The sequence below is a fragment of the Parus major genome, chromosome 2, assembly GCF_001522545.3.
Source record: "Parus major isolate Abel chromosome 2, Parus_major1.1, whole genome shotgun sequence".
In the NCBI taxonomy this organism is placed as follows: Eukaryota; Metazoa; Chordata; class Aves; order Passeriformes; family Paridae; genus Parus; species Parus major.
In genome coordinates this window covers 56,198,686-56,225,593 of record NC_031769.1, presented here as the reverse complement: position 1 = coordinate 56,225,593, position 26,908 = coordinate 56,198,686, and the positions used below count along the sequence as shown (strand labels likewise).

Sequence of the window (26,908 nt, the reverse complement as noted above, 5' to 3'; positions counted from 1 at the left end):
GGAGGAATAACCCTGATCACCAGTTCAGGCTGGGGGCCAAACTGTTGGAAAGCAGCTCTGTGGAGAAGGAGCTGTGGGTCCTGGTGGACAACAAGTTGTCCATGAGCCAGCAGTGAGCCCCTGTGGCCAAGGCAGCCAATGGGATCCTGGGGTGCATTAGGAAGAGCATTGCCAGCAGGTCAAGGAGGTGATCCTTCCCTGCTGCTCAGCCCCAGTGAGGCCACATGGAGTGCTGTTTCCACTTCTGTCTCCTCAGGACAAGACATGGAGCTCCTGAAGCAGTTCCAGGGGAGAGATACAAAGTTGATCAAGGGTTTGGAGAATCTCTCTTAAGAGGCAAGGCTGAGGGAGCTGGGCCTGTTCAGCCTTAGAAAGAAGTGATTGAGAGGAGACCTCATCAATGTCTATCAGTATCTAAGTGAGGAGTGCCAGAAGATGTAGCCAGGCTCTTGTCAGTGGTGCCAAATGATGGGGCAAGATGCAATGGGCAGAAACGGATGTACCAGAAATTCCTCCTGAATGTGAATAAGAACTTCTTTACTATTCAGGTGGCCTGCTGAGATACTCATAAGTTTATGGGACCAGATGGAATTAATCCAAGGATACAGGAGGAGCTTTCTGGAAGGTTCACTGAGCCACTCTCCATCATTTACTGTCAGTCTTGGTCAACTGGGAAGTCCAAGACAACTGGAGCCAATGTGATTCCCACCCACAAGAGGGGTCAGAAGAAGAATCAGGGAACTACAGGCCTGTCAGGCTGAACCCGGTGACCAGGAGGGTTATGGAACAGATCATCTTGAGTGCAATCACATGACACATACAGGACAACCAAGGGCTCAGGCCTAACCAGCATGGGTTTAGAATGGGCAGATCCTTCCTAACCAACCTGATCTCCTTTTATGTCCAGGTGACCACCTGGTGGATGGGGGAAAGGCTGTGGACGTTCTCTTCATGAATTTCAGCAAGGCCTTTGGCACTGTCTCCCACAGCAGACTCCTGGAAAAACTGGCAGCCCATGGCTTGGACAAGAGCACTCTTTGCTGGGTCAAGAATTGGCTGGATGGCCAGGCCCAGACAGTGGTAGTGAACGGTGCTGCATCCTGCTGGTGGCTGGTCGCTAGTGGGGCTCCCTGAGGCTCCATACTGGGTCAGTCCTTTTTAATATCTTTACTGATGATCTGGATGAGGAGATGAAGTGCACTCTCAGCAAGTTTACAAATTACATCAAGTTGGGTGAGAGTGTTGATCCGCTGGAGGGTAGGAAGGCCCTCCAGAGGGATTTGGATGGGCTGGATTGATAGAATGAGGCCAATTTTATGAGGTTCAACAAGAACAAATACTTGGTCACAACAACCCCATGCAGCTCTACAGGCTGAGTGAATGGTGACTGGAAAGCTGCCCAATGGAAAAGGATTTTGGGGTTGGCAGTGGGTTGACCATGAGCCAGTGTGTGCCCAGGTGGACAAGAAGGTCAAGAGGGTGTGGCTTGTATCAGAAATAGTGTGGCCAGCAGGACCAGCACAGGGTTAGTCCTCCTGCACTTGGCACTGGTGAGGCTGCACCTTAAATCCTGTGTGAAGTTTTGGGCCCCTCACTCCAAGAAAGTCATTGGGGTGCTGGAGTGTGTCCAGAGAAGAGCAGTGGAGCTGGTGAAGGGTATGGAGAGTAAATCATATGAGAAGTATCTGATGGAGCTTGGGTTGTTTGGTCTGGAGAAAAGGAAGCTTGGGGTACCTTATTGCTCTCTGCAACTGCCTGAAAGGAGGTTGTATCCAGGTATGGGTCAGTCTTTCCTCCCAGGCAACCAGCAACAAGACAAGAGGACATAGCTTCAAGCTGTGCCATTGGACGTTTGGGTTGGACATCAAGAGGAAGTTATTCCTTGAAAGAGTCATTAAATATTGGAATGGACTTCCCAGAGAGGTACTGGGGTCACCTTCTCTGGAAGTATTCAAGAAACAACTGGACATGGTACTTAGTCCTATGGTCCTTTCCACCTTAAATGATTCTATGATTCTGTGACTCATTGCTCTCACTTGGATGCAAAGAGCATTAGGAGATGCCATAAATGTGCAACATTGCAAACAAACTTTAAACTCTCTGAAAAAAGTATCATGTTATTTGGATTTATTTAATATTAATTTCCCAGTATGATAAAGCAATGATGTAATTGGAAATAGGTGTTAAAAATCATATGTATGTCAAATGAGAGGAAAAGTTATGGCTATGTTAATATATAAATTATATTAGGAAAGTTGTGTGGAACTATTCAAAGTGTATATTGTTTGTGATGCAGAACAAAGCCATATACAGATATTACCTTTAAAAGTAGAATCTCGTTGAAGAGAATTTTTTTAACTTGACGTGCTTGACATGTCATTGGACATCTTTTGCTGACAGTGTAAATAGGAATACAGATTTTTTAATAAGTTGGTGGTGACACTTAGTGGCTATAAACATTTATTAACAGCCTAAGCCTAGGCCATATGCTTTCAGACAAAATAAAAAACATGGATGATGAACTAGTTTAAATCTTTCAGAGTTTTTTCCCTTGCAAATGTTTTCAGCATTTGTTTTTGGGCTTACCAGCTCTGAGCCTGGGAATCTTGTGATCCTGTACAGCCCATCTGTTCATTCTCTCTTTGATCCTTGGAACATGAAATGGAACAAGTTTTTCTGGCCAAATTAGTTCAAGGTAATCAGCCAGTGTATCAGATTATTCAATGTCTGTCCCACTGCCTAGATGAGAAGACAGTTCATTCCACAGGTTCCCAAAAAACCCCAGAGACAGCAAAACATTGCAATCAGGGAAGAGCTGTGATTCTTTGTGTTCTTTGCTTTGCCCTATTAACACTTGCAGGGAAAACTCTTTTCAGTCCTTCACCTGTCCTCTGTTCTCAGTGTCGGTGGTTTAGTGTTCTTTTGCATCTAATTCATGCATGATCCAAAAAGAGGCAGGATGTGGAAGTGCACATTCTCATGTGAGCTCAAAGCAGGAGAGAAGATAGTGGTCAAAGTAATACATTGTTGAGACTCTTGCCCTGAACTCTTTGAAGAGTTACAGACTGCTATGCTCAGCTTCCCTTTGTTGCAGAAGACTGATCTCTGAAATGTACCATGAATACGAGGATAAGACTGTGGAGCACTGGTAAATGTAGCTGCTCTGCTGACTGGGACTGAAGCAGCAACCCAGACCACCTAGTAACTTGGAAATGGAGCACTGTGCACTGTTTGGAGAAGTTACTATGTCCACTGAATATGGAAAAGCATTTTTTCCTGAGTTTGAAAACCACACCCACTCCAATATTCCTGTGCCAGCTAAAATACACAGCTGTACATCAGGAAAGATGAGCTCTCTGTCAGTTTTCTTACTGTAAGGGAGCCACATCCTGTTGTGCAGGTAAGCCAAGTTAACCAACTTAAATAAATGTTAGAGAAAAGATTAGTCAACTAATGTAGAGATGTAACTGAGGAATGAGTGGTTATTGAAAAAAAGAAAAAGAGACAAAGTAAAGTACTGCAGATCTAGTTTTTGGCTCTAGTTAGTGCATAAGAGACTATTGTTGGAATGAAAATGTTCAGAAATTTGACATTTATGTGAGACCTGACTAGATATCTTATTTTTGCACAGCTTTTAGGTTTTTCAGAGCTGCTGGCTTTGGTTAGCCAGCATAAACAGTAGGAACAAGGCTTCATTAGGGGTTAAGATTCTGTCTAACTATTCAGTTTTCATTTTTTCTTTCTATGGATGTACATAGATGAAGTGTCATTACTTCTTCTTTGGTATTTCAGCTTAATGGGAAAAAGTTTTTCTTGTACACTGTCATCTTTGCCAACATTTCCACAAAGGATACAGACATTCTTTGGGCTAGTTTTCTACAGGTGTTGCTTATATCATGTATCATGTATTTTAGATAATCTGTCTCTTGGCTGCATAAACGTAGCAGGATTCCTCAGCTATGGTGAGAGTTGTATGTTGTCAGTGCAATCTGAAGTATTTATTGCCTTACTCTGAGATACTGACTTTAGAACTGCAAAGCTGCAGGCAGATTTCAGTCCTCTTCCTTCTCTGTGAAAACTGGGTTAACTTTGTCTCCATTCAGAGATCAAAAAGAGACTTCTCTTGATGATGGAATGTAACAGTTTTTACGGCACATTCTTCTCATCCTTATTCAGTAGCTTACTTTGATTTACAAATACCTTGGTGTCATCACAGCCTGCTTGGAGTGGCCAGCATTATCTTCGATTATGCTACATGTAGCTGTCACCCTCTAGTGTTAGTATGTATTGCAACAGGGCCATCAAGATTGATACAGGATCTAGAAACTATTGAATAAACCTAGTAAGAAAGACGGACGCTGGTGCACTTTGAGAATAATAGATTTTAAAGGGCAAAAAGATTTCTTCAGGTTTCTTCTGGAGGACTGTTGCATCAGTTATGAATCAGTTATGAGTGACATTGTGAAAACTACCAGTAAAATTCCCAGTAGATGGTCAGGCCAAATGAAGAAGTACATGGAAACAAAAAAAACCCCCAAAAACAAAAAAACCAAACAACAACAACAACAAATCAAAGTTTCAGGTCAGTGGTTTAAGTCTCCTAAGCAGAAAACTCCATGCCCCCGACTTACCACTAGTTAATATGTGGCTGGATCAATGCCAGAGCAACAAATAGACTCCTTCAGAGACTCTTCACTGATTTATACAACCAATATGTGAGGAGACTTATTAAGCTTAGAATGCTTACAGAATCAGAAATGTTTGAAATACACTAGTAATTGTTGAGATGAATGGAATGAATTAATTGGAGTCTTATTGTTTATATACAAAGTGACATTCCTGCATTTACACTGTTTTTTCCCCTTTTCTTTTTAAGGAAGAAAGAGTATTTTCTCCTGACCTGAAATGGAATTTGGCTGTTCTTGTGCCATTCCATAAGAATAGGTCATAGTCTAATTTATCTCTAAAGCAACAAGTAGGAATATGTGAATATGTAACTATATAACAGAATCCCAGAATGCTGGAATGACTGACTGGGTAGGGTTGAAAGGGAGCTCTGGAAGTCATCTAGTCCAATGTTCCCGGTCAAGCAGGTTCCCCTAGGGCACATTACTCAGGACTGTATCCAGATGACTGTATAATTGGTAGGTGAAAAGGTAAATAAGGTCTTGGTGATATCCATGAAATTATTAGTTTACATACTTTTATATTTTACATTTTATTAAAATACTTATTTTTGAAACTCAAGAGTGGCTTTCTAAAGAGGCTTGTGAACACTGGGTACTGCAAATATTCAGTATAGCTGTTCATATCAGAGGGTGGGAGTGTATGACATTGAACAAATTCAAACATGATATATCCAGAGAGTTACTGCATATTTTGTTGATGAACAATTTTTAACATCCCTTGTATTACTAATTGCATTATATGGCATTCCTATGTTATTAAATGCATGTAGGACTGGGTGAAAGTGTTGGTTATTAATATCCGTTATTTCAAGGAAAGTAAAGTACTTATTAAGGTGTCAGTAACAGTGGTATTTACAGAAAACTAGTATTAAATAGTGGTAACTAAGATGCATCCTGAGACATCTGTAGTTCCTAATATGACATTTTTTTCATGATGTTAACTAGTATTTAAATTAAGCTAAAGACTGAATTAAGAGACTGTAATTATTATTTTTTTAATTTGTAAGAGTAGATATCCTAAGGTACTTTGAAATAATAAATATTAATTATGTTTTAGAATGAATGAATTTATGTAAAACTTAAATTTACTTCCATAAATGAGCATAATTTTAGTGGAATTATTTTAGCATCATGGAATTCACCTGAAATTTATGGGCTGAGGTGGTGTACCAAACAGACCAAGATGTTTTGTGTGAACTAAATTGCTTTCTTGATTTTATTCTGAGTGACAGACAGGGTAACTTCTTTCTGTTGCGTCTTAGCAAATGAAAGTGAGTGAGATATTCATAGTAATGAATGTACTGTGGTTCTGAGGAGGTACATTTTAATTTGACAAGTTGAATAAAGTAATAAATTTTGTAGTTACTGGTTTGTTTGCAGTGACATTCATTAAAAAAATGGGGATTGATGCCTCCTGAAGGATGAAGTTTATCCTCTGACAAAGTCCACATCAGATAAATTCTGTTGATCTCTCCTCCCCATCTAAAAAAGATACCATGGAGTTTGTAACCAGATTGTATAATCAAGTGGATGAGGAAATCTGTAGACTGTTGTTGTTGTCCAATAAATGTCTTTGGCAGCTGGGGAATCTTGGAGAAGCATGAAAATCTGAGGAAGATTGTGACCAGGTCATCATTACTTTTTAGGAATTTTATTAAACAAACCACAGTTTTAAACTTCTTTTTTTCTGTTTAAACCGCGGAATTTATCTGACATTACGTATATTGCTGTATATTGTACAGTGCTGCTCAGAGAATATGTGTGCAGTGCTATTAATATTAATATGAACAATTTATGAGCATGAAAAACAAATTATTGTCATCAGGTCAATGTGTCAAGCTGGCCCAATTCAGCTGTAATATAAAGAGACAGAATTTCTTAAGAGAGAAATATACATGAGGTAATATATTTAGTATATTAATTTATTTCAACAAATCATCTAATTTCTATGCACTTTATCTGTAAATAGTGTATGTTTGATTTGCTGAATATGGAAACAATTTTTTTTGCATTTTTATGTAGATAAAACTGTAGTTTGTAAATGAGAAATATCTTGGCTTTTTAGATCAAGGAGGAAGTGAGAAAGCTGCAAGAAGATTTCCAGGTTTTGATTGACAAGGCAGATATGATGTTCTCTTTCCTTCTACACCCACCCAAATCCAGACTAAAAATCCCAGCACAACAGAGCACTATTGAAAAAACTAGATGCACAAAAGTATGGTTTGTGTTTTTTCTCTTCCTCCTCTAACATCAGTATTACAAGAGGAGTGCAACCAGTGCCAGATGATTGTTCATTAAATATGGAAGAAAAAGATCAAATCTTTTACAAATACCTGATTAATACCTGAGAAACATAATCATTCTGACAGAGAGGAGGAAGACTGAGCTGAAAAAACCAGCCAATTTTTATAAGTGACTGTGTGTAATTGCTCTCTTTTTTTTTTGTAATAAGTTTAATTGCATTTTTTTGGTAGTGAAAACTGTTATTTTACTTAGTAAGCAAGTATTAGTTATTTTACTACATTTGTAAAGTAATTGCTATGATGTTCATGTTGTACTCTGTAAAATATAGCATTTTTTTTAATCATTAGCATCACTTGTCCTGTGCAACTATGTCTGCCATAATAAGGTAACTTCCTTAGCTCTTTGTAGATGAAGCTGATGTAAAATCTCATCTACACAGATCAGATTCTAAGACCACAAATTTCATGGACTTGTCAAATTTTTCATGGCAACTTGACAAGTGAGAAATAGAAAGTAGCAGGGTTCTGAGCTTCACAATAAACTCTTAGGAAGCAATTAACAATATTACTAATGTACTTGCATATGTAAACCTAATTTGGTCTCAGGGTTATCACCCTTGTTCCCAGAGTTGTGCTGTGTAATAACTTATTGCAGTATGTTCCCTGGTGTGGTGTTTATCACCTTTGGCACCTGGGCTGAGGTTAAAATTTTGTTGTACTTTGTATTAATGGCTTGTGAGGTGACAGAATCGCTGGTCACGAGCCTTATCCTGTCTGCCTGCTTGGCACTGCAACACCTCTGAACCTCGGGAGCCATCTGGTGGGAACTTTAAACAATCACAACTATATTCTCCCATATCTTCCCCTTCTCTCGGCTAATTACAGTGGCATTTGGCAGTTGTGAAAAATTTGAAACTTCTTGGGATGTTAAAACCAGCATGGTCCAGTTGCTAGGAACCATGAAAGTGGTTCAGGTTTTGTTTAGAGGTGGGCTTTCGATTTAATCTTTTGTTTTGATTCTTAATTGCTTTTTTTTTTTTTTCCCCCTTTTTACTTTATTTCAATTAATAAACTGTTTTTATCTCAACCCGTGGCTTTTACAATCTCTTTTCCATCCCCCTGGGGAGGGGGGAGAAAGTGAGCAGCCACGTGGGAGTTAGTTGCCATCTGGATTTAAACCACAACAAAAGGTTAGACAGACTGCTGAAGGTGGATAGTTTTTCATATAGAAATGTCTAGATGTAAGTATGATAAATATGTAAGGGCTCCTAGACAGGTAAATACTGAAAGTCTAGACTCCAGGCCAGGTCTCACCAGAGGGGAGAGAAAGAACCTTCTCCTTTGCCCTGCTGGTTTCACTGCTTTTGAAGGAACCTGGGATATGGTTATCTTTCTGGGCTGTGAATGCACCTTCTGAATTATCTCCACCAGCACTCAAAGTTCTTCCCTTCATGGCTGCTCTCAATCCTCTCATGCCTGTGTTGATACAGGGAGTTTTCCCAGTCCAGGTGCAGCACCTCGCATTTGGTCTTGTTGAACCTCATGAGGCTCCCATGAGCCCACTTCCAAGCTTTTCCAGGTCCTTCTGGATGGCATCTCATCCCTTGCACATGTCAACTGTAACACTCAGCTTGATGTCACCTGCAAATTTGCTGAGGGTGCACTGGTTGCCACTATGTCATTGACTGAGTATGGACCCCTTGTCTCAGTATGGACCCCTGAGGGACACCACTTCTCACTGCTCTCTGTTCAGCTCTTGACCAATACTTTCTGGATACAGCTGTCCAGCCAATTCCTTATCCACCAAACAGACTACACATCAAATCCATCTCTCTACAGTTAAAAGAGAAGGATTTTGTCAGGGACCATGTCAAAGGCCTTACAGAAGTCCTGACAAATGACAGCCACAGCCCTTCCCTTTTCCACTTATGTAGTCACTCCATCATAGAAGTCCACTAGGTTAGAAAGGCAGGACTTGGTGAAGCTGTGCTGGTTGTCCCAAATCAACTCCTTGTTTTCCATGTGCCTTAGCACAGCTCCTAGGAGGACATGTTCCAGGATCTTCCCAGGCACAGAGGTGAGGCTGGCAGGTCAGTAGTTCCCAGGGTCATCCTTTTTACCCTTTTTAAGATGGGTACAATCCCCTTTTCCAGTCACCTGGGACTTCACCTGACTGCCATGAATTTTCAAGTATCATGGAGACTGGCTTGTCAACCAATTGCATCAACCAATTCTCGCAGGACTCTGGGATTCATCTCATCAGGTTCCATGGACTTCTGGACATTCAGGTTCCTTAGGTGGTCACAAGCCCAATCTTCTTTTACAATGGGTGGGGACTTTGCTCTCCCAGTTCCTGCCTTGATAGGTGTGGGAAGAGAGATTATCAGTGAGGACTGAGGAAAACAATTGGAGCTCATCCTTCTCCTAGTTTGTTATTTTCAGTTTCCTACTTGTTTATCAGAGGAGTACACTTTCTTTGACCTCTCTTTTTTGTCTGAAATACCTATAGAAGCTCTTCTTATTCTTTCCCTTGCCAAGTGCAGCTCCAGCCAAGCCTTGGCTTTTCTGACCCCATCCCTACACAACCAGGCAGAATTCCTATTGCTGTATTTTAATAAAAATCTGGGACAATAGTAGAGTACTGTATCTTGGAACTTTTGGACCAGTAGTCCAAATATACCAGGTAAGCAGATAAAGAGGTCCAGATACAGGTAAATAGATAAAAACTCAATGACTGGCTTATTCAATTTTGAAAGGCAATAAAACTAAACTGACAAAGCTTTCAATCAATTTCTACATTTTTCTTGGCCATTTTCAGCATTTATAAAGTTGCACAAAATACTGTAATACCTACATTATCATCGTTTGATACACATGAACTGGAGTTGAAAAACAGAGGAAAATACTTAATACCTTGTCAAATTCTATCTATTTCACCTTGCATGTTTTTTACCACTTATTTATTTAAAAGTAAAATTAAAAAATACAAACCAAAAGTCTGCAAAAATTAAAAGCTTACTCAGAATAACACAATCTAATAAAGATGTCCCTTCCCTGTAATTTAAAGTGTATTTGGGACTTTCCTTTTGCTTTCAATAAAATATTCAAATATTCCATAAGGAGTTTACTTGAAAAGAAAAAAAAAAACCTGAATCTTTGAGGTGTGGTGCGAATTTTTCACAGCAAAGCAGATGTGAAATTATCTGGAAAAGCAGAATCAGCACAGCTTGAAGGAAGTCTCCATCCCACTGGCTGCTTAGCAAAACACAAGAGAGGTAAGGGAGGTGTCCATCATTGCTTCCTCTGGGAGGAGGTGCCAGACTGAAAGAAAGAAACAGCATCTCTGATCTTTTGACAGCTGAGTGACAGAGGTTTTTCTCCTAACCATGGTAGATTTTGAATGTTTTCCCATTCAGTATCACAATGGAACCATAATTTCTCAAATAACAGGAAAGAAAAGACCATCTGTTATTCAAAGTAAGAACAATAAAAAGCTGGCCTGGGAAATTATGAGAGAGATTTAACAGAGCTCTATTTTGTTCAGCTTGTTTTGCAATCAACCTTTGGTCTTCTACCACAAGCAAGTGTCCTGGTCACCAAGGCTCTGAGCTTTTCTGGAGTCCTTTGCCTTTTCCACTGCAGCAACTGTATCAGCTACTCCTTGTTGACAGGAAAGGCAAAAGGGAGGGACACTGTTGTAGTTCAATGACTGTAGTGCCTCAGTCTTTCCTTTTGGTTGTAGTTTTTAGGAGAATCTCTATGCTAACTCTGGGAAATCAGCATGTGAATCCCCAGCATAGCATCATTCATGGGAAAAAAAACGGAATGCATATCATGTCATATGTTTAAGTGGAACTCAGTGCTTTTTCTGTATGGCATAAAAAAGAGACAGCAATATTCTCATGTATGTGTAATGCATTGACCTTACTGTTCCTTCTGGGTAGCAGTATGTATTTACTTGAGTTATCTTTGATATAAATATGGGGGTTTAAAAGCTGTCTGAGTAAAGATCTCACAGATGATTACTGCAGACTCACAGTATAGCTCTAAAATAGAAAGCAGCATGTGACCATTCACTCTGACTTCCACTAGCAGCAAACAGCAGCTGCAGACAAAAATAGAAGGTTGTAAGCAACCAGGATCTTTAGTTAAATATAGAAGTCACTCTCCATGACAGTAAGGACTCCAGGACAACAATGAAGTCTCTCCGATTCATTAGCGCCGAAGCATTCGTGTCAAATGCAGAGTTTGCCAGGAAGAGTCTCGGTGCTGTTGCACATGATCTTTTTCCGCTTCTTTTTAAAGCCAGCTATTTACTGGAGCAAGGGGAAGTGATTCACGACTTGGTAGAGAACTGGCCACTTTTTGATTTTAACATGGGAAAACTTTTGGGAGCTACTCTGGACTGCCAGGAAGATCTGAGCCATAGAACATGCTCGGTGTGTTTGGAAAGTTGTCTGACAGGGCTGAGAGACTATGTGCTGAATCAGTCTTCTCCCTACATGAAAAAGTTGAAAGTGGTCGACCTGACGGGTATAAAAGATGTTGAAGTTCAGTTTTGTAAGTGCAAGAAGACAATGGGCAGGTGGGCCAGGACACAGCTGCTCTCTAAGCTTTGTTCAGAACTGCTGGTTTACCTGCAACAAGCACAGTGCCACCCAGGTACCTTTGAAATCAGTATCAATGTGCTAATTGACTTGTTTGTTACAGAGCGGAACTATGAGCTGGTCGTGCAGGCTCTGTTGAAGAAATGCAGTTGTCCGCTGAAAATCTGCTGTGTGGCATTCAGATCTGACAACCTGACCTTGCAGAAATTCTTCTATATCATAAAGCTCACTGATCCCTCCTTGTTGCGCAAACTGGAAATAGTTCATAATGTTCACTTGGAAATGGAACACCTGGAAATGCTCTTCAACAGTATCCACTTCCCTGTGTTGATGTCCTTGACCTTGCCAGCACGAACATTTAACGTGCGGAGGTTCACGGCTACAGATGAACAGATGCTTACGAACATTGGAGAAAAGATGGGTGAAATGTTGCAGCTCACTGAGCTGAGTATGTCATTTTCTATCCTCACGGGAAGAATACAGAACCTTCTCAGGTAATGTGGTCATCCTGCTTTCAGATACACTGTAAAAAATGAGTACTTTGTGCCACCAGCAAGCTGGGAACCTCTGAGAGTAAGGGAAGTGAGAATCTTGCAGTGTGTGTGGGAAGGGGGAGCAGGAAGCTAGGAAAGATTATTTGTTGGGGAGAATTGGCAGCCAATGTATACCTAAAACACTTTGAAAAATGGACTGTTATGATTAGTCTTCCAGAGTCCATCTGGTGAGAATATACTTTTAGCTACCCACATAAGAGACTGCAGACATTTTCTTATTTGAACTAATGTATTAATCAGCTTGCATTGGCCTTTGGTGCAAGTCCTGAGTGGTATTCCAAGTATTTTTTAGAGTATCTAGTGAATTTTTGTCTTCTAAAGAACAAAGATAATAAATATACTTAACCTCAGATACTGTATTTTAAGGAGGGCAGGGGAGTAAGAGAATTTAATTTGAGACTTTGATTTCAGCTGTTTGTTGTGTCTCTTGATGTCAAGACAAGAGAGATCTGATGTTTTTCTGTACTGCAAATTAAGCTGATATATGAATATTCATTATGAATTCCTGTGGAAAACTGGCAATTTGCAAAAAGTTATCAAACTACTAGTAAGCACTATTCATATTGGAACAGGAAATAAGTTAATTGTGAGCTTTTCAGAGCATCTAAAAAAAAAAAAAAAGGCAGATAAAATTTTCATCCAGACAAATCACCTTGGTCTAAAATTCTTTCCACACAAGAAGCCATGTTATTTAAAATTTGTGAGTAGCATACTACATATATTGATTGGTGCAATTGAAGTGAACTGCAAGTTTCTAAGCTGGATCCAGCTGAGCCCTGTGTCAGAAGTCTCACTAAGATTAAGTATGAAAGCAATCTCTTGACTTTCATTTGTGAGAACTATTTTATATTTAATGTGAATATCTGAGTATAATCTCAGTTACATTTTTTCCAGCCTTCTTCATAAGAAGGTCTCTTTGCAACTCCAGAACACTACAATATGTAAACCTCTTGGGCACTTAAAAATATAGCAGAAAAAAACCAGCTAGAAACAAAAGCAGATATCCTGTCAGAATACTGATTGGCTTTTATATTGTAATTAATCCTTCCTCAATGGAAATTATCTAAATCTCTGGAATAATAGAAGCTTTCTACAAGAAACAGTGACCAATGCTCTTATGGTAGTAGTGATCTGCTGTTAGTTCAGCAAGTCAGACACTTGCCAACACATAACTGGTTAAAAAAATAGATACACAGAATGTTAATAAATTAATCCCCATTAAAATAGCACAGTGGAGTCATGCAAAGAAAGAGATAATTAATGGAAGTAATTTCAGGAGGAAAATATACTTGCTATTTTTGGCACATGCTTCTGTTTTCAAGAGAGGCTTGAAAAAATAATGTGGTAGATGGCTGCATTCATAACGTGGCTAGATGCATGAAATCTTGTAAATGTAGTTTTCAACATTTTGTACCATAAAACTTTTTTTCTCTTTAATTCTGCAGCCCACTAAAAACTCCACTGAAGATGCTGGATGTTTCTAACTGCTCCTTGAACCATGATGATATGGCCTTTTTAGCCAATAGCTCCCATGCCAGTCACTTGGAAGCCCTGGACCTGAGTGGTCACGATATACCTGAACTTTACCCATCAACATTCTTTAAGCTCCTCAGCCATTGCTCTTCAGTGCTCAGGAGTCTTACCCTGGAGGACTGTAATATCCAAGACATTCATGTCAACAGGTTGATTTTAGGTTTAAGCCCATGTCAGAAACTAGAGGAGTTTAAGTTTATTGGAAATCCACTGTCATCCCAAGCTCTTAAACACCTTTTCACATTTCTCTGTGAACTGCCGATGCTGAAAAATGTGGAGTTCCCAGTTCCAAGGGATTGCTACCCTGTTGGCATCACCTATCCCATTGATGATGCCAGTCTTTGCAGATTTGATCACCAAAAATATGAAAGGGTAGCAGAGGAGCTTAACCTCATTTTACTCCAAGCAAATAGAGAGGATGTGAAGGCTTCAACGCCGCTCTTTGGGAGTTATGATGCAGCTGTTCAGGAGACAAACAATGAACTGGGAGCTTACTTGATCAAGTCCTTCAAAGAGACTTTAGAGAAGTTCACTACTTCATTTAACAAAATGAGTTAAATCTGTAGAATTCTTAAGTGGTGATAAGATGATCTGCCAAATCAGAACTTAAAATAGTCTTTTCTAGAACTGCACCTTCAATCATCAGTTGTGAATTTTCTTTAATTTTTCATCTGAGTTTACTATTGTTTGAATAGCCTCTAATCACATGAGGTATTGTAACTCATGCTGTATCTATTGCATACACCTTACACAAGCACTACTTGCTCACAAAAGAGGAGAGGACACTTAATAGCGCATTATTTTATACAAATGTACTTTTTATTAGTAAATCAAATTGGTGTTTAAGCTTGACTGATTTCTTATGCAGGTTCCCTTAGATTTGTCAGCTGGTCTGGTAGCCCTGCAGAACAAACAGGGAAGTCCTTTCCCAAATCCAGCAGGATATTCAAAAGATTGTGCACATGTCCTCATGTGTAGCTGCCTAAATGTATTTTTTTTTCTGCTCATGACCTGAATTCACCAATCTGTGTTTTATGCAGTATATTCCCAATAATGGAGGATGTGTAACAGCCTTCATATCCCTGTGCCTCTTTCTTCTGCAGAGGCAAGCGCAATAAACACAATTTGTCTTATACATTGCCCTTGGTGAGGAGTAAAATTCCATACAGAGGAGGCAGCAGACCAAATGGTTGGCTGGCAGCAGGGGATCTCATCCCACCTACCCAGCAATATTAAGCAGTCTGTGGGGTCTCTGCTGATGTTCTTGCAACGTGTATTTTAGAAAGGCGGACCAGGGCAGTGCTGCCCAGCCATGCCTCTCATGTCAGCTAGACAGTGCCTCAGGATACTCCCTTCCTGGAATTAGTTTCATGGCTGGCAGGGTACACCCTGCTGCTTTCAGCTGTTTTAAAGAAAGTCTAGGACTGTGGTAATACTGAAAAAACGACTAGTGTTGAAAAGACATGAAAAAAATTAATCCGATGCCAATTTATAAAATGTGGAAAAGAGACAAGGCTGGTTGCTGAATAACTCAATGTTCACCTGTGTAAAATGCTGCTGGCCTTCTGTCAGGACTGTGTGTTCTCTACAGACTACTTTAGCTTCTCAGCCACTATCAGGAAAAATCACATTTATTTGTCAAGCTTTAGTGCAAGGAAGGTATTAGAGTGACAGAGTAAACAGTATCCCAGACTTCACACACATTGGAGCATAGGTAAAGGTGCCTGGATGTCAGGACAGTAAAGGCCACAAGACACACATCTGGGGAGAGTACTGTAATTGGGCACTGAGAGGTAAACAAGTGCTAGGTAATTAAAAAAAAACCAACAAAAAACCCCCAAAACCCCTCAGGTTAATGCACAATATTCTCCCATTAAATATACTTTAACAGTTCATGAAAACGTGATCAAACAGGACTGAAAGTGAATGTTTGTAGCAGTAGCTGAAAGTGTCATTGTTATGTTGAGGATCATCATTAAGGACTGTTTATTTGAGGTAATACTGGGCCTCATCATCTGAGGATAAGGAAAAAAAATTCTGCATTTAGGCAGTGCTGATTTGTCAAGCTTTCTGTTTATCTACAGTAGGAATATGCAAGAAACTCTTAACCTAATTTATTAAAAAAAATCCCCCCAAACCCCAAAAATTGATGGAAAGAGTACTAAGCAGAGCTTACAGGTTCCACAGCATGCATTTAAATGATTTTTTTCATGTCAGCTTACATTCTAACATGTTTTATTGATTAAACATATGATGGTAAAATTGAAAGTGAATGGTCATGACCTGTTTATGTTTACAGAGCACTTAAAAAATAAAAAGGTAATCTAAGTTGCTAAGCTAAGGAGTTGTGAATAGTAAAGGACAGAATTGGGTTCCATATGACCTTGCTTATATTTGGACAGAATTCCACATCATCCTTTATCCTTGCCTCTACCTTTTCTTCCCTCTGACCTTGCCATTCTTTCCATCCCAGACTTGACCCATGATTTCTCTGTCAGATGTAAGTTACCTGAATTTTGCTATGCCAAATTACCTCTTTGGGATGAGTAGTGGCACTTTTGCTGGGAGAGGACACTGTACTATAGGTGCAAAAGTGTAGTGATTCTTCCCCACTCCAATCTAACAGGTTGTACCTGGAGGTGAAGGCTGGCCATTTTGGAACATGCTGCTCCAAGCTACAACAGTCGGTCCTTGCCTTCTTTGGAAGGCGAGACAAAATAGACAGCTCTTATTTCAGAATAATTAGATGACTTATAAAGTCTGGTGTCTATGTACCTCTCCTTCTGTTTTCTTCTTGCCATAGTTCACTCCTTTACTTTATTTCCTCCTTTTTCTGAACCCGACAAACTCCTGCCTTTCTTCCATTTTCAGTCTCATGTCTATATGCTGGCTCCTGGGCTAGCAGAAGTACGTAGCTTTTGTTTTGGTGCAAAGTGAGAATCTCCACTATGACTATTTTAGAGCTTGAACTCTCAGATATCCCACCTTCTTCTCTTTAGTTTCTTTCTTAATTATGGTTGTTATCATTCATTTTAAATACAGATCAAGCTTTAGCATTTTGTTGTTTGCCTGACTTACTGCACCAAGGATTTCTGCCCTCTCTCAGGAGGTTTCCTGCATGTCTTCTGCCCCAGCAGTGTGTTTATGGTTTGGACCTGCTCTTTTTCCATTTTTCCATGTGTGTGGTACTTGGAATGCAGCTATTGGAGAAGAAGGATTAATGCTATGATGACCTAGCCATATAAAGCTACCTCATACTTTGCAAGTACAGACAGTGATTGAGTCCTGTCTGGTGTTACCTTTTCTTCCTTATGGGACTACTGTCAACTTCACTGGGTTCAGACCTGAGTGGATCCAAGTCCAGTTGCACTGTCTATCCAGAAAGCTGTCTAAAACCATACCACCATAACTACATACCACCTTGAGGTGGAGACAGTCTTCTAAGCTCCAGGTAAGGCTGCCCTGACAGAGACAGGACAGGAGTTACCACAACAGTGAAACCACACAGCTGTCAATAGAGTGAAGATGTCTGATGTGTTGTGAATGGAGTTGTAGACCCTCCTACCACATCTGCTCATGATGTTCCTTTAAGTGTCTGAAGAAGAATACTCTAAGTCCCTTGAGGTTTATTTTTGAAAGACACAGAAGAGATGCATGTAGAAAAAAAAACCTTAAAAACAAAACCAGGAAAAAACCAAAACCATACTCACCATATTCAAGCAAGTATTCTAAACACAAAATGCAATAATGAGTATCACAGAGAAGCTAAAGGCTGAATTTTTAGTTCCAACATAAAGAAAAAGACTGTTAAATTTTTATTTTATTCACCATGCTTTATTCAGTACCCTGTTTTATTCACCATATTGTATTTTTATTCATTACCATATTTTAATTTCATTTACTGGGACATATTTTGTTCCAGTTGCTTGCAAATCTTTCTCTCTTGCAGGGTTAGAATTGCCAGAAGAGCTTTCTGCTGTTAAAATTGCTAAACTCCTCTATTCAATAACTGCACTGCATTCAGTGAAATACCTAGTACATAGGAAATAAATTTTCTCCTTTGACAAACTTCATGAAGATGAAGAACAGGTAAGAAGTCTTTATAAATTACCTTTGCTACATCTGATCTCTTCATAATTTAAGTCTCATATTACATTTCAGCCACACACAGAGCAGTTGAAAAAAGCAACAGGAAAAAAGATGATAGTAAGATTTTTACCGTGGAAGAAGCAGCCCAGCAGCAATGGACTTGGAGACAGCTCTCTCAACAACATAAAAGCCTATCAGTAGAAAAAGGCAAATAAACACTACTCTTGAAAGAAAGGTGTCATACATAAAACTGAAACAAGCTTCCCAATACCTTTTAAATTAATATTCCTACACCTTTTAAATTAATATTAAATTATTTTATATTATATAATTATATAATAATTATATAATTAGTATTATATGATAATAATATATTAATATTTTAAATTAATATTCCAAAACACAAAGGTTATGGATTACAGGTCAATTCTCCTGAACATGTATGAACTTTGCTTACAAAGCTCCTCTTTCTCTCCCTAAAATATGCATGTCAACAACAGAGCAGGACTGTATGAACTACCTTGAAAAGAAATAAGGGAAGGAACATTGTACCTGATGCTTCTCTCCATACTGCCTTCAAGTAAAAGTACCCAGTATGAAAATTATTGTGTGTAGGATAAATTTATGACAGAAGTTTAATACTTGTTTCAACAAATGTGTGGCCAGAGATTCAAAGCTGCCTCTGGTTAATCCTAAAAACAGCAATTGTGAGCATTATTTGGAAGGGTTTTTTTTTTAACAGTCTTACACAATCTTTACTTTTGAAGAAAACACATTGGCTGTGACCAATAATGTGGTAGCATTATTTTTTAAAAGTCTTTCAATAGTACCCAGCATGGCCATCTCTATCATTCTTTCAGGTACTAAGGTTAAAGATAGTTTGTTGTCTAAGGTCCAGCTGCACTGATATGGCTTAATTTTACCCAAGGAATTTTTACAAAATAATCCTAAAGATAGTTTAAATCTCAAGTAGAATAAGCAGAATTTATGCAACATAAGATCACAGGATTTTAAGGGGAACACCACTTGTCTGTTCAGAAAAAAGATAAATTAAATATCTGTGGGAGATGAGCAAATCTCCATCTTGTATCCAACTTTGAAATATTTTAAATTCCAGAACTGAGAATATTCAAACATCTAAAGGCACATATCTCTTCTGGGAATTCATAATGAAGGTAGTGGTAATTTTTTTTTTCTTCCTTCTCAATCTTTCATTCAGAAGGGCTTTTTTGTTCCTATTGCCTCTGCTGTGAACTGTGGAAAACCATGCACTGAGCTGCTGCCTTTTCCTTTTCCATGCTTTTCTTCACTGGGCTGAAGGTTTCTCTTAGCCTGAGATCCAAATTACAACATTGGTTTTACTTGTTATAGTTTTATTTGTTTGCTGTAGAAGTTTTTACAGACTGAAAGACAACCTTGGCTATGCTTTTCATTATTTCACTTTTTATTCTGAGCACCAGCTAGCCTGCTTCTAATGAAGCAGAACTATAAGCTTCGTTAATGCTTAATAAAAGCTGTATTTCTATTTGTTTGTTTGTTTCTTTTTGTTTTCTGCAGTGGTTTGATATTTTGGCTCTCTTTCCCATTGCAAGCTTGGAATGGAAACAAGTTCTGCTATTCCCTTGGCTCCATTTCCCCAGAGGTTCCTCCTTGTGCAAAAGAGCCTGTGCTTGGAAGGGCTCCCGACTTTCTGCACTGTTCACTGCTGCTGCTTCCCAGCTCCCTGTGTCCAATACAAGTGCAGAGCAAGCCCTTGAGTGCTTTTCATGCATCGCTAGCCAAGATACACAGTGGCGGAGCACATTTTGGAAGGCAAAAAGTGTGCTTGTCATTGATACATGACCTACTTTGAAAAACGCCCCTTGGCACCACATACTTCTTTTGTGTGTGGTCAGCATTGATCCCCACTCATTAAGTTCTTATTCTCTTTCATAAACCAACATAAAGTCCTGTTTCCACTTGGAATACTTTGTGTCTTTCAAAGTGTTTTTGGAGCTGTTTTCTGCAGAAGTTTGATATTTTGGTGTGGTGTATCTAGGGGCAGTCGTTCACCAGTGCAGCATGTGCACTGAAGCACATTGATGTGGCCTCACCACAGCGTGACTCCTGCATGAAGTTCTTTAAATATTTAAGTCCAGTGATTCTACTCAGTTTTTAAAGGAATATGCAGTGAAGCTTGGCCACTTCCTCTATTGTGATGTTGCGCTCTAGGGTGACTCAAGACTAGGTTCATAATGCCTGATTCCTGGATATCAGAAGAGAACAAGCTCAAAATCTCGCTCCTCAACAGGGGGGAAACAAAAATTAACTTGTAAGTATTTCCTTATATTATTTCTGGGCTAAATTTATTTACTCCCTTTTTTATTTTTATTTATTTATTTTTAATATTTGTGCAGTACTGGGGAGAGCTGAAAGTTTATATATTCATTGTGTAACAGTTGCCTGTACAGATGAGAAATGTGGGTGGAATAATGCATGAGGTTTTAGCACCGAAGCTCAGGAAGATGGTGGACAATTATTCCAAGCCAGTAACTTAAATGGGTCAGATGATTTTAAGTCAGTGGTGTTAATGGTCTTACCTGAAAGCACTACCATGTAGAACATAATACAGCAGAGGCTGCTCAACCACATGCTTTGATCTGATTTTATTGCACTACAGCTTACCTTGATGCTATTTATGTTCAGAAATACTCATTTAATGGAAAAATTTAAATACATACATTTCAGTTACTTTTCAGTTAACTTTTCAATACTTAGAGAATTAAATAATTAAGTAATATAAAATAAATAAAATAATAAATAAAATAAATAATAAATTATAATAAACAAATACATTTTATTATAGATTTTATTAAAACAAATAATAGTAAATAAAGTAATTAAATACAATAATTAAATAATTAATATGTGTTAAGTTTTTTCCTCTGTGTATTTCAGTTGCCATCAAACTGGTTTCAGCTGAGCCTGAGATTCAGTCCAGTGGAGCTCCCAATAGAAAAGCACATGTACTTGTCCTTGAGCCTGTTTCTGTGAACACAGTCCAGGTTAACCTCTCCTTCTCCTATCTTCATTAGATTAACCTATTTATGCTAAGCCCATTTTGATAAAACCAGGCAAGGGAGTGGCTGCATATTTAGCTGGCCTGGTAGATTTGGAAGAAAATGTAAACCAGTGTAATCTTTTTTTGCCTTCCCAGAGCTACGGGCACCATGCACAAGGAATGAAAAGCTCCTCAATCAGTGTTTATCTCCACCACACATGGGAATCAGGAAACCCTCTGAAGAATAAAATACCCCACTTTCCTCACTGTACTTTGACTGTATTAGAAAAACCACCTACCTTGCAGCAGCCCTGCTTGATCCTCCTGTTCCTGGGGCATCTCTGAACACCTGCAGAGGAAGAATGGAACAACACCCCTGCTCTGCTGAGGTCAGAACTTTTTTTGAGCAATTTGGCTGGGGCCCAGCTTCATTCTTAATTGCAGAGAGGGGCCAGTTAAGATGCTGCCTCTTGGGGCATGTCTGCTGCATGGCCTCCCCTGGGTGGGAGAGCAGAGCAGAGGAGCTGAGGAGACCTCAACAGGCAGCTTGAGTACGTCATGACACCACACCTGACCAAAACTGCAGTGACTTCTGAGCTCTTTTGGCTCTTACAGTCAGGAAAGCCTTGATTTTCCTCCATATCCTTTGTTTGGGAATTAGGAGGCCTAATGTACAAATATAAGTGTACAAAATTGCCAGAAAAGGCAGAGTCGTGGAGGGCTTTGAAGGATCTTTTAAGTGAAGACAAGAAATTTGAAAGAAACAACTGTAGGCAATGGGATTTTCTTAATGTGATGAGATGGTGGGGGTGCCTGGCACCGATGGCAAACGTGTTTATGGTGAATTGAGTTAACAGAGGATGTGACAGAATGAGAGCTCTAGCTGCATGGGCAGTCACACCTCAGGCAAGGGGAGAGGAAGGCATGAAAAAGATCAACACTTTGATTTGTGAGCTTAAAGATGAGCTTAAATTTGTAAGTGGCATTTTGGAAACCGAAATTGCCACTTTTACATCAGATCTGTCCTGTTGTTACCTGTGTTATTAAAAGAGATGGCTCTATAAGTAATTGTTTAATCACTGTATATGATCATTCTGCCATTTCTTTGCAGGAGACTGCAGGAATGGCATTTCAGGCTGTTACCACGGGGTGTCTCTCCCTGGCAGAGCATGGCATCCTTTCTGCTCTGACCCACATCCTCTCCCCGCTGATAATTACTTTCTCTTATCTGGTGAAGAAAATTCTCTTCAAAGGATTTCTTTGATTAAGGAAATGCATTAATTTGATGTCTAGATAATATTAATGCTTTCCTGCTTAAGTCTCCTCACTTACTGTTTGAACAGCACACTATTCCATAGTTTCTTAAGGAAGATCAGCATCTTTGGAGTTTAATGGAAGCTCCACTATCAACCAATTAACATTTTTTAGGTTACAGGAAAAAAATATTTGAGAAAAGTAAATCTATGTGTTATTATTGCTGAAAACACCTCTGCCCATCTCTTACACATGCAGATGTAATCCTTGGGAGTGTTTACCCGAAGAACAATCTCCCACTTGGACTTTCTGGGCTCATCTCGCAAACTCTCATATTCATACTCAGAAAAAGGACAAATCGAAGAGATGTTCAGGAAATTGAGGTCCTGTAGACGGTACCAGCAGCAGCTAAAAGGTGTGATTGTGAGCATTTCCCACCAGATGGCTCCCGAGGTTCAGGGGTGATGCAGTGCCAAGCGCACAGACAGGATGTGGTTCGTGACCAGCGATTCTATCGTGTCATAAACCACTCTTGCAATGAACAGCAGAGTTATAACTTCAGCCCAGACCCCACTGACGATCAGCACCACCACAGAGAACATGTGCATGAAGAACAGTGTTCTGTAATGCCCCTGTGGGCACACATGCAGGGAACAAATGAAACTACATGGTGACCAGCAACAATTAAACCAGTTCAATGGTTCCTTAAAGTAATTTGTTTTAGCAAGCTCTGATCAGATCTGTTGTTATCTCAATCCTCTGGGCGCTAAATTGGGCACCAAAAATGCCTCTTGTGGTTTAACCCCAGCCAGCAAGTACGAGCCATGCAGCTGCTGCCTCGTTACCCTCACCCCAGTGGAAAGAGAATTGCAAAGAAGAGGCAAAGCTCATGGGTTGAGATGAGAAAAATTTAATAATTGAAACAAAATAAAATATACTACTGCTTCTGCTGACAATTGTAATGGAAAAGAGAGACAAGGAGCAATAAAACCTAATTGAAACGAGTGATGCACAACACCATTGCTCACCACCTACTGACTGACTCCCAACCCCCCTCCCAGCAGCAATTGGCCCCTCCCAGCCAACTTCCCCCAGTTTAAAAACTGCACATGATGTTCTGTGGTCTGGAATATCCCTTTGGCCAGTTTGGGTCAGCTGTCCTGGCCAAGCTCCCTCCCTTGTGCAGCTCCTCACTGGCAAAGCACAGGAAGCTGAAAAGCCCCTGGCTCAGGATAAGCACTGCTGAGCAATGACTGAGCCATTGGTGTGTTATCAGCATCAATCTCACATTCAATCTAAAGCACAGCACTGCTGCAGCTAAGAAGAAAATTAACTCTATCCCAGCTGAATCCAGGACAGATCCTTTTATTTATTTCTTCCAGAAAGGAAGAAATATGACAAGAAATCTGTTAAAGGAAATTTATTCATTTAAGAAATGAACTTTCTGTCTCAAACTATGAACCCAGCTTTCATCACAAACTCAGTCATAGGCTTTATTCATAAGTAATTGAATCAGTCATAATTCTTCATTCAGAATTAGAATAGCAGCGTTCTGAAGAGTGGACAAAAAGTTAACAGTGATGGTTCTGATAGAGGAAGAGTTGGGACATACATATAAAAGAGCACATTTGAAATACCAATACTTGGAGGTAGTACTATCTTTTAAAAGTAGTTGCTTAATTTACAGTGTAAACAGGTTTTTTTGTTAAATATTTAGGATTATTTTTCCCCCCAACATGCACTTTAAGCACTTTTGGGGAATTTTAATTATGTAATATTAAAATTGTTTTTGTTCTGGGTTTTTCTGTTTGGAGTTGGTTTTGAAATTCACATTGAATTGAACCCTTAGGATATGATTAAGGTAAATGACACTCTTGCAACAGCAGTGCAAAAAACCCTACCTTTGATGTGTTCAACACTGACTTTACTGTGAACTTGAAATCTTGTTCTGACTTTTGGGCTGGGGGAGATTTCATATTTTCTGATAGGTCTCACTTCCTCTAGTGCAGCATTGTACTATGCCTGTTAAGATCAAGCAGTAAATTCCACCTGAAATCACAGAGTTGCAACTCAGTAGCTGATACAGTAGTTGGAAATGGCAAGTGTGATGTGGGCCAGTGGAACAGTACCTGCTGTCCTGTCATCCACTTACATCCTTCCTCTGATTTAGAAATCTCTGGAGACAATGACAAAGATAGCTCACGTTTGGAATATTTTATATCTGCATCTACCAACAAAATAGCTGTCTATGTCAGTTAATCTAGATTATTTAAAGCACTTTTGCTCATCTATATTATTTGTTCACTCCCCTTACATGGAAAGATTTAGTGTCTAGTAAATTTGTAATGGGAGCTGTTGTAATCTCATTTTTTTTTTGTTTTTGATCTTTTCTAAATATAAAGCAAAAAGAAATGACGGTAAGAAGAGATCCTGAGTAAGATTTAACTGATAATTCCATGAGATGGAGATCATTCTACTATTAGAGTCAAAAATAGTGAGAGATGTTCACAGCAAATCAATTAAATATGAAGGGCTATATATTCTGTAAAGTGAAACTTTTGATGAACAAAGCCTTTCATAAAAAGTAAACATTTGAAAAGATAATATTTCCTTTCTTCTATCGTTTATACTTTCATTTGAGAATTGATGTTATTTCATGTTAACTAAGGCATAAACATATACACTTTACTTTTTTTAATAATAGGAATTTCCTTAAAATTCAAGTTGGTTCTCTGTGAATCAGAGATTGAGCACACCTGTCCCTGCAACCTACACAGCTGTTTGATATAGGGCAAAGATAGTGAGTGCTACCAGGATAAACCATCAACCCACTCTTCCCACCTCTGTCCTGTTATTATTTTTCTCCTTCCCCAGATTTTTGAGAAACATAATTTTTTTTTTCAAATGAGAGCTACAGTCACTTGTCACACTGAGATACTCCCTGTCATTTAAGGTCAGCAGAACCTAAGCAGATGCTCTCCTTTCTGCAAGTGCAATAAACTCAAATAAACCTTTAATTGATGCACTCGTAAATGCAAACAGTAGTTTCATTCCTTTGTGGGGGAAATTATTGCTCTCCTTTACTGAGATCATTTGAAGGGAATCCCAAGACATGAAACTATGTGGTCAAACAGTGAGATAACCTTTGTGAATGGACACATTTGCAAACCCTGGACAGATCTATGAAAGAGATGGAAAACACAAGCAGTGGTGTCTCTAAAACACCACCTTTCTTTCCTCCCTTCTCCTTTTTAAATGGCAGCGACAATCAGTGATCAGCTCTTCAGGCACGCTGCCAACAAATTATCTCCAGATTTCTCATTAATAAGTGAAAGTATTTACTGTGCATTTATTCCCAGTCAGGAGTAAGGGAGGTGGTACTAATAAAGTGAATGCATGATGAATGGGGAGCTCTCTGGGTCTTCTCCTCAAGTAATGGAAGCTGAGGCTCTGCACCATAGCACTCCGAGGGAAATTGGTCTAGTAGAACTGCACCAGGCAATGTTTGTGCTTGCTTTCACATTTTATGCAATTTGTAGCAAATGCTGTGAGATATGTCAGTGAAAGAGGTGTGAGTGTTCTGTGCATGAGCTGGGGTTGCCTTGGGCCTGTAAAGATGACAAGATTAAAATAGGATGATTTGTTATGTTAGGAAGATGTGTGAATGCAATAGCAGGTTGAACTCAGCCTTAATGAAAACATGTTATGACTTATTTTTTTAATTTCGATTTTACTTTAGAGGGACAACTATACTAAGAATTAGGACTGGATAATTAGAAACAAATGAATTAGCACTCAGTTTGTGCCACCAAATAACATTTTATATACTATAGTAATATCTTCCATTTTATATAATGCTGCATTTTTCCATGGAATGGAGATTTATGGAATTTCTCATTTAAGAAGTGTCCTAGGATCTGTCTTGCTCAGCCTTTGCTCAGTCATTCATGCACCTGGGAAGGACAATTAGTCTTTTTTCATGTTAGGAGATGCTGGTTCAGATCTGCACTGATCAGAGCCCACCTGTGGAATCATATATCCTGTGCTCAGACTGAACTCGAAGACGCTTTGCTGCTTTCTCTTGCAGTAGGTTTATGTTGCCATCTCACCAATAAAGTGATCCTTGAATGTTCCTTCAGATATATGTCAGCCTTCATCTCTGTATGATTTTGTATGCAAATAAATTCTAACAGTGTTATTATTTCTAAAAGGAAAAAAACCCTCCAAAACCTAATGGTGTGTGTTTCCACTTCTTCTCTTGTATCTTTCTCCCTGATTTCCCAAGCTGAGTTATTTCTCAGAGACACAATCATCTATGGGAGACAGTCTATATATTCTTTCCTGGCATTTTCCAAACTGCTCAGCCAGCCTGTCATGAAAAACAAAATTAATTTCTGAGTAGAAAATCAGGGCCGCTAGAACATAACTGAGAGTGAAGTGCTTAAAATCCTTTAAATTAGTTTTGGCTTTATTTAGTCTTGAAGGAATAGAGCATTGTGTGCCTTTTGCTTATGTTTACATTCACATTAAAAATGAAGACATGATTTGTTTCCCATTCCTGAGCCAAATTACAAAGATATTCTGTTATAACAAAACTTCTGGCTGGTGTCGAAAAAGAATAGCTGTGCACAACAGGAAGAGGAGATTGCAGTGTGCATGACATATAGTCACCAGTGGTCTTGGGATACTCTTTTTGGTAAAAGAACAACAGATAAGAATGAGCTAGACATCCCAGTTCCTACAGATTTGCACTCGGTTCCTTTGATGGGCGCGTTTTGCAACGCTGGCTGTAAAACAAGGGGTGGGTGCCTTGGTGGAGGATCCATGACTGGGGAGCTTCTCTCCGGAGAGAGAGGGAAGAGGCATTTGCCATCACTCCATAAAACCTGTCTGCTTTCCC

General features: G+C 39.3%; 1 protein-coding gene and 1 long non-coding RNA gene across 4 annotated transcripts; both read left to right on the top strand.

The window, feature by feature from the left end:
* Positions 1-11,127: 11,127 nt before the first annotated feature.
* LRRC14B (leucine rich repeat containing 14B) lies at positions 11,128-15,893 on the top strand. Its single transcript, XM_015619350.1, has 2 exons — positions 11,128-12,032; positions 13,538-15,893. Exons 1-2 carry the CDS (start codon positions 11,128-11,130, stop codon positions 14,181-14,183), a joined length of 1,551 nt encoding a protein of 516 aa, XP_015474836.1. The 3' UTR covers positions 14,184-15,893.
* A 3,381-nt stretch (positions 15,894-19,274) lies between these two features.
* LOC107200607 lies at positions 19,275-26,242 on the top strand. Of its 3 annotated transcripts, XR_004495888.1 has the most exons (4): positions 19,277-20,025; positions 20,652-20,758; positions 20,911-21,143; positions 21,866-26,242. It is a non-coding gene; the product is annotated as an uncharacterized LOC107200607 (long non-coding RNA). The 3 variants fall into 3 exon arrangements; XR_004495887.1 differs by having other exon boundaries at positions 19,275-20,025; positions 20,911-26,242; XR_004495889.1 differs by lacking the exon at positions 20,652-20,758 and having other exon boundaries at positions 19,275-20,025; positions 20,911-26,242.
* Positions 26,243-26,908: the final 666 nt, after the last annotated feature.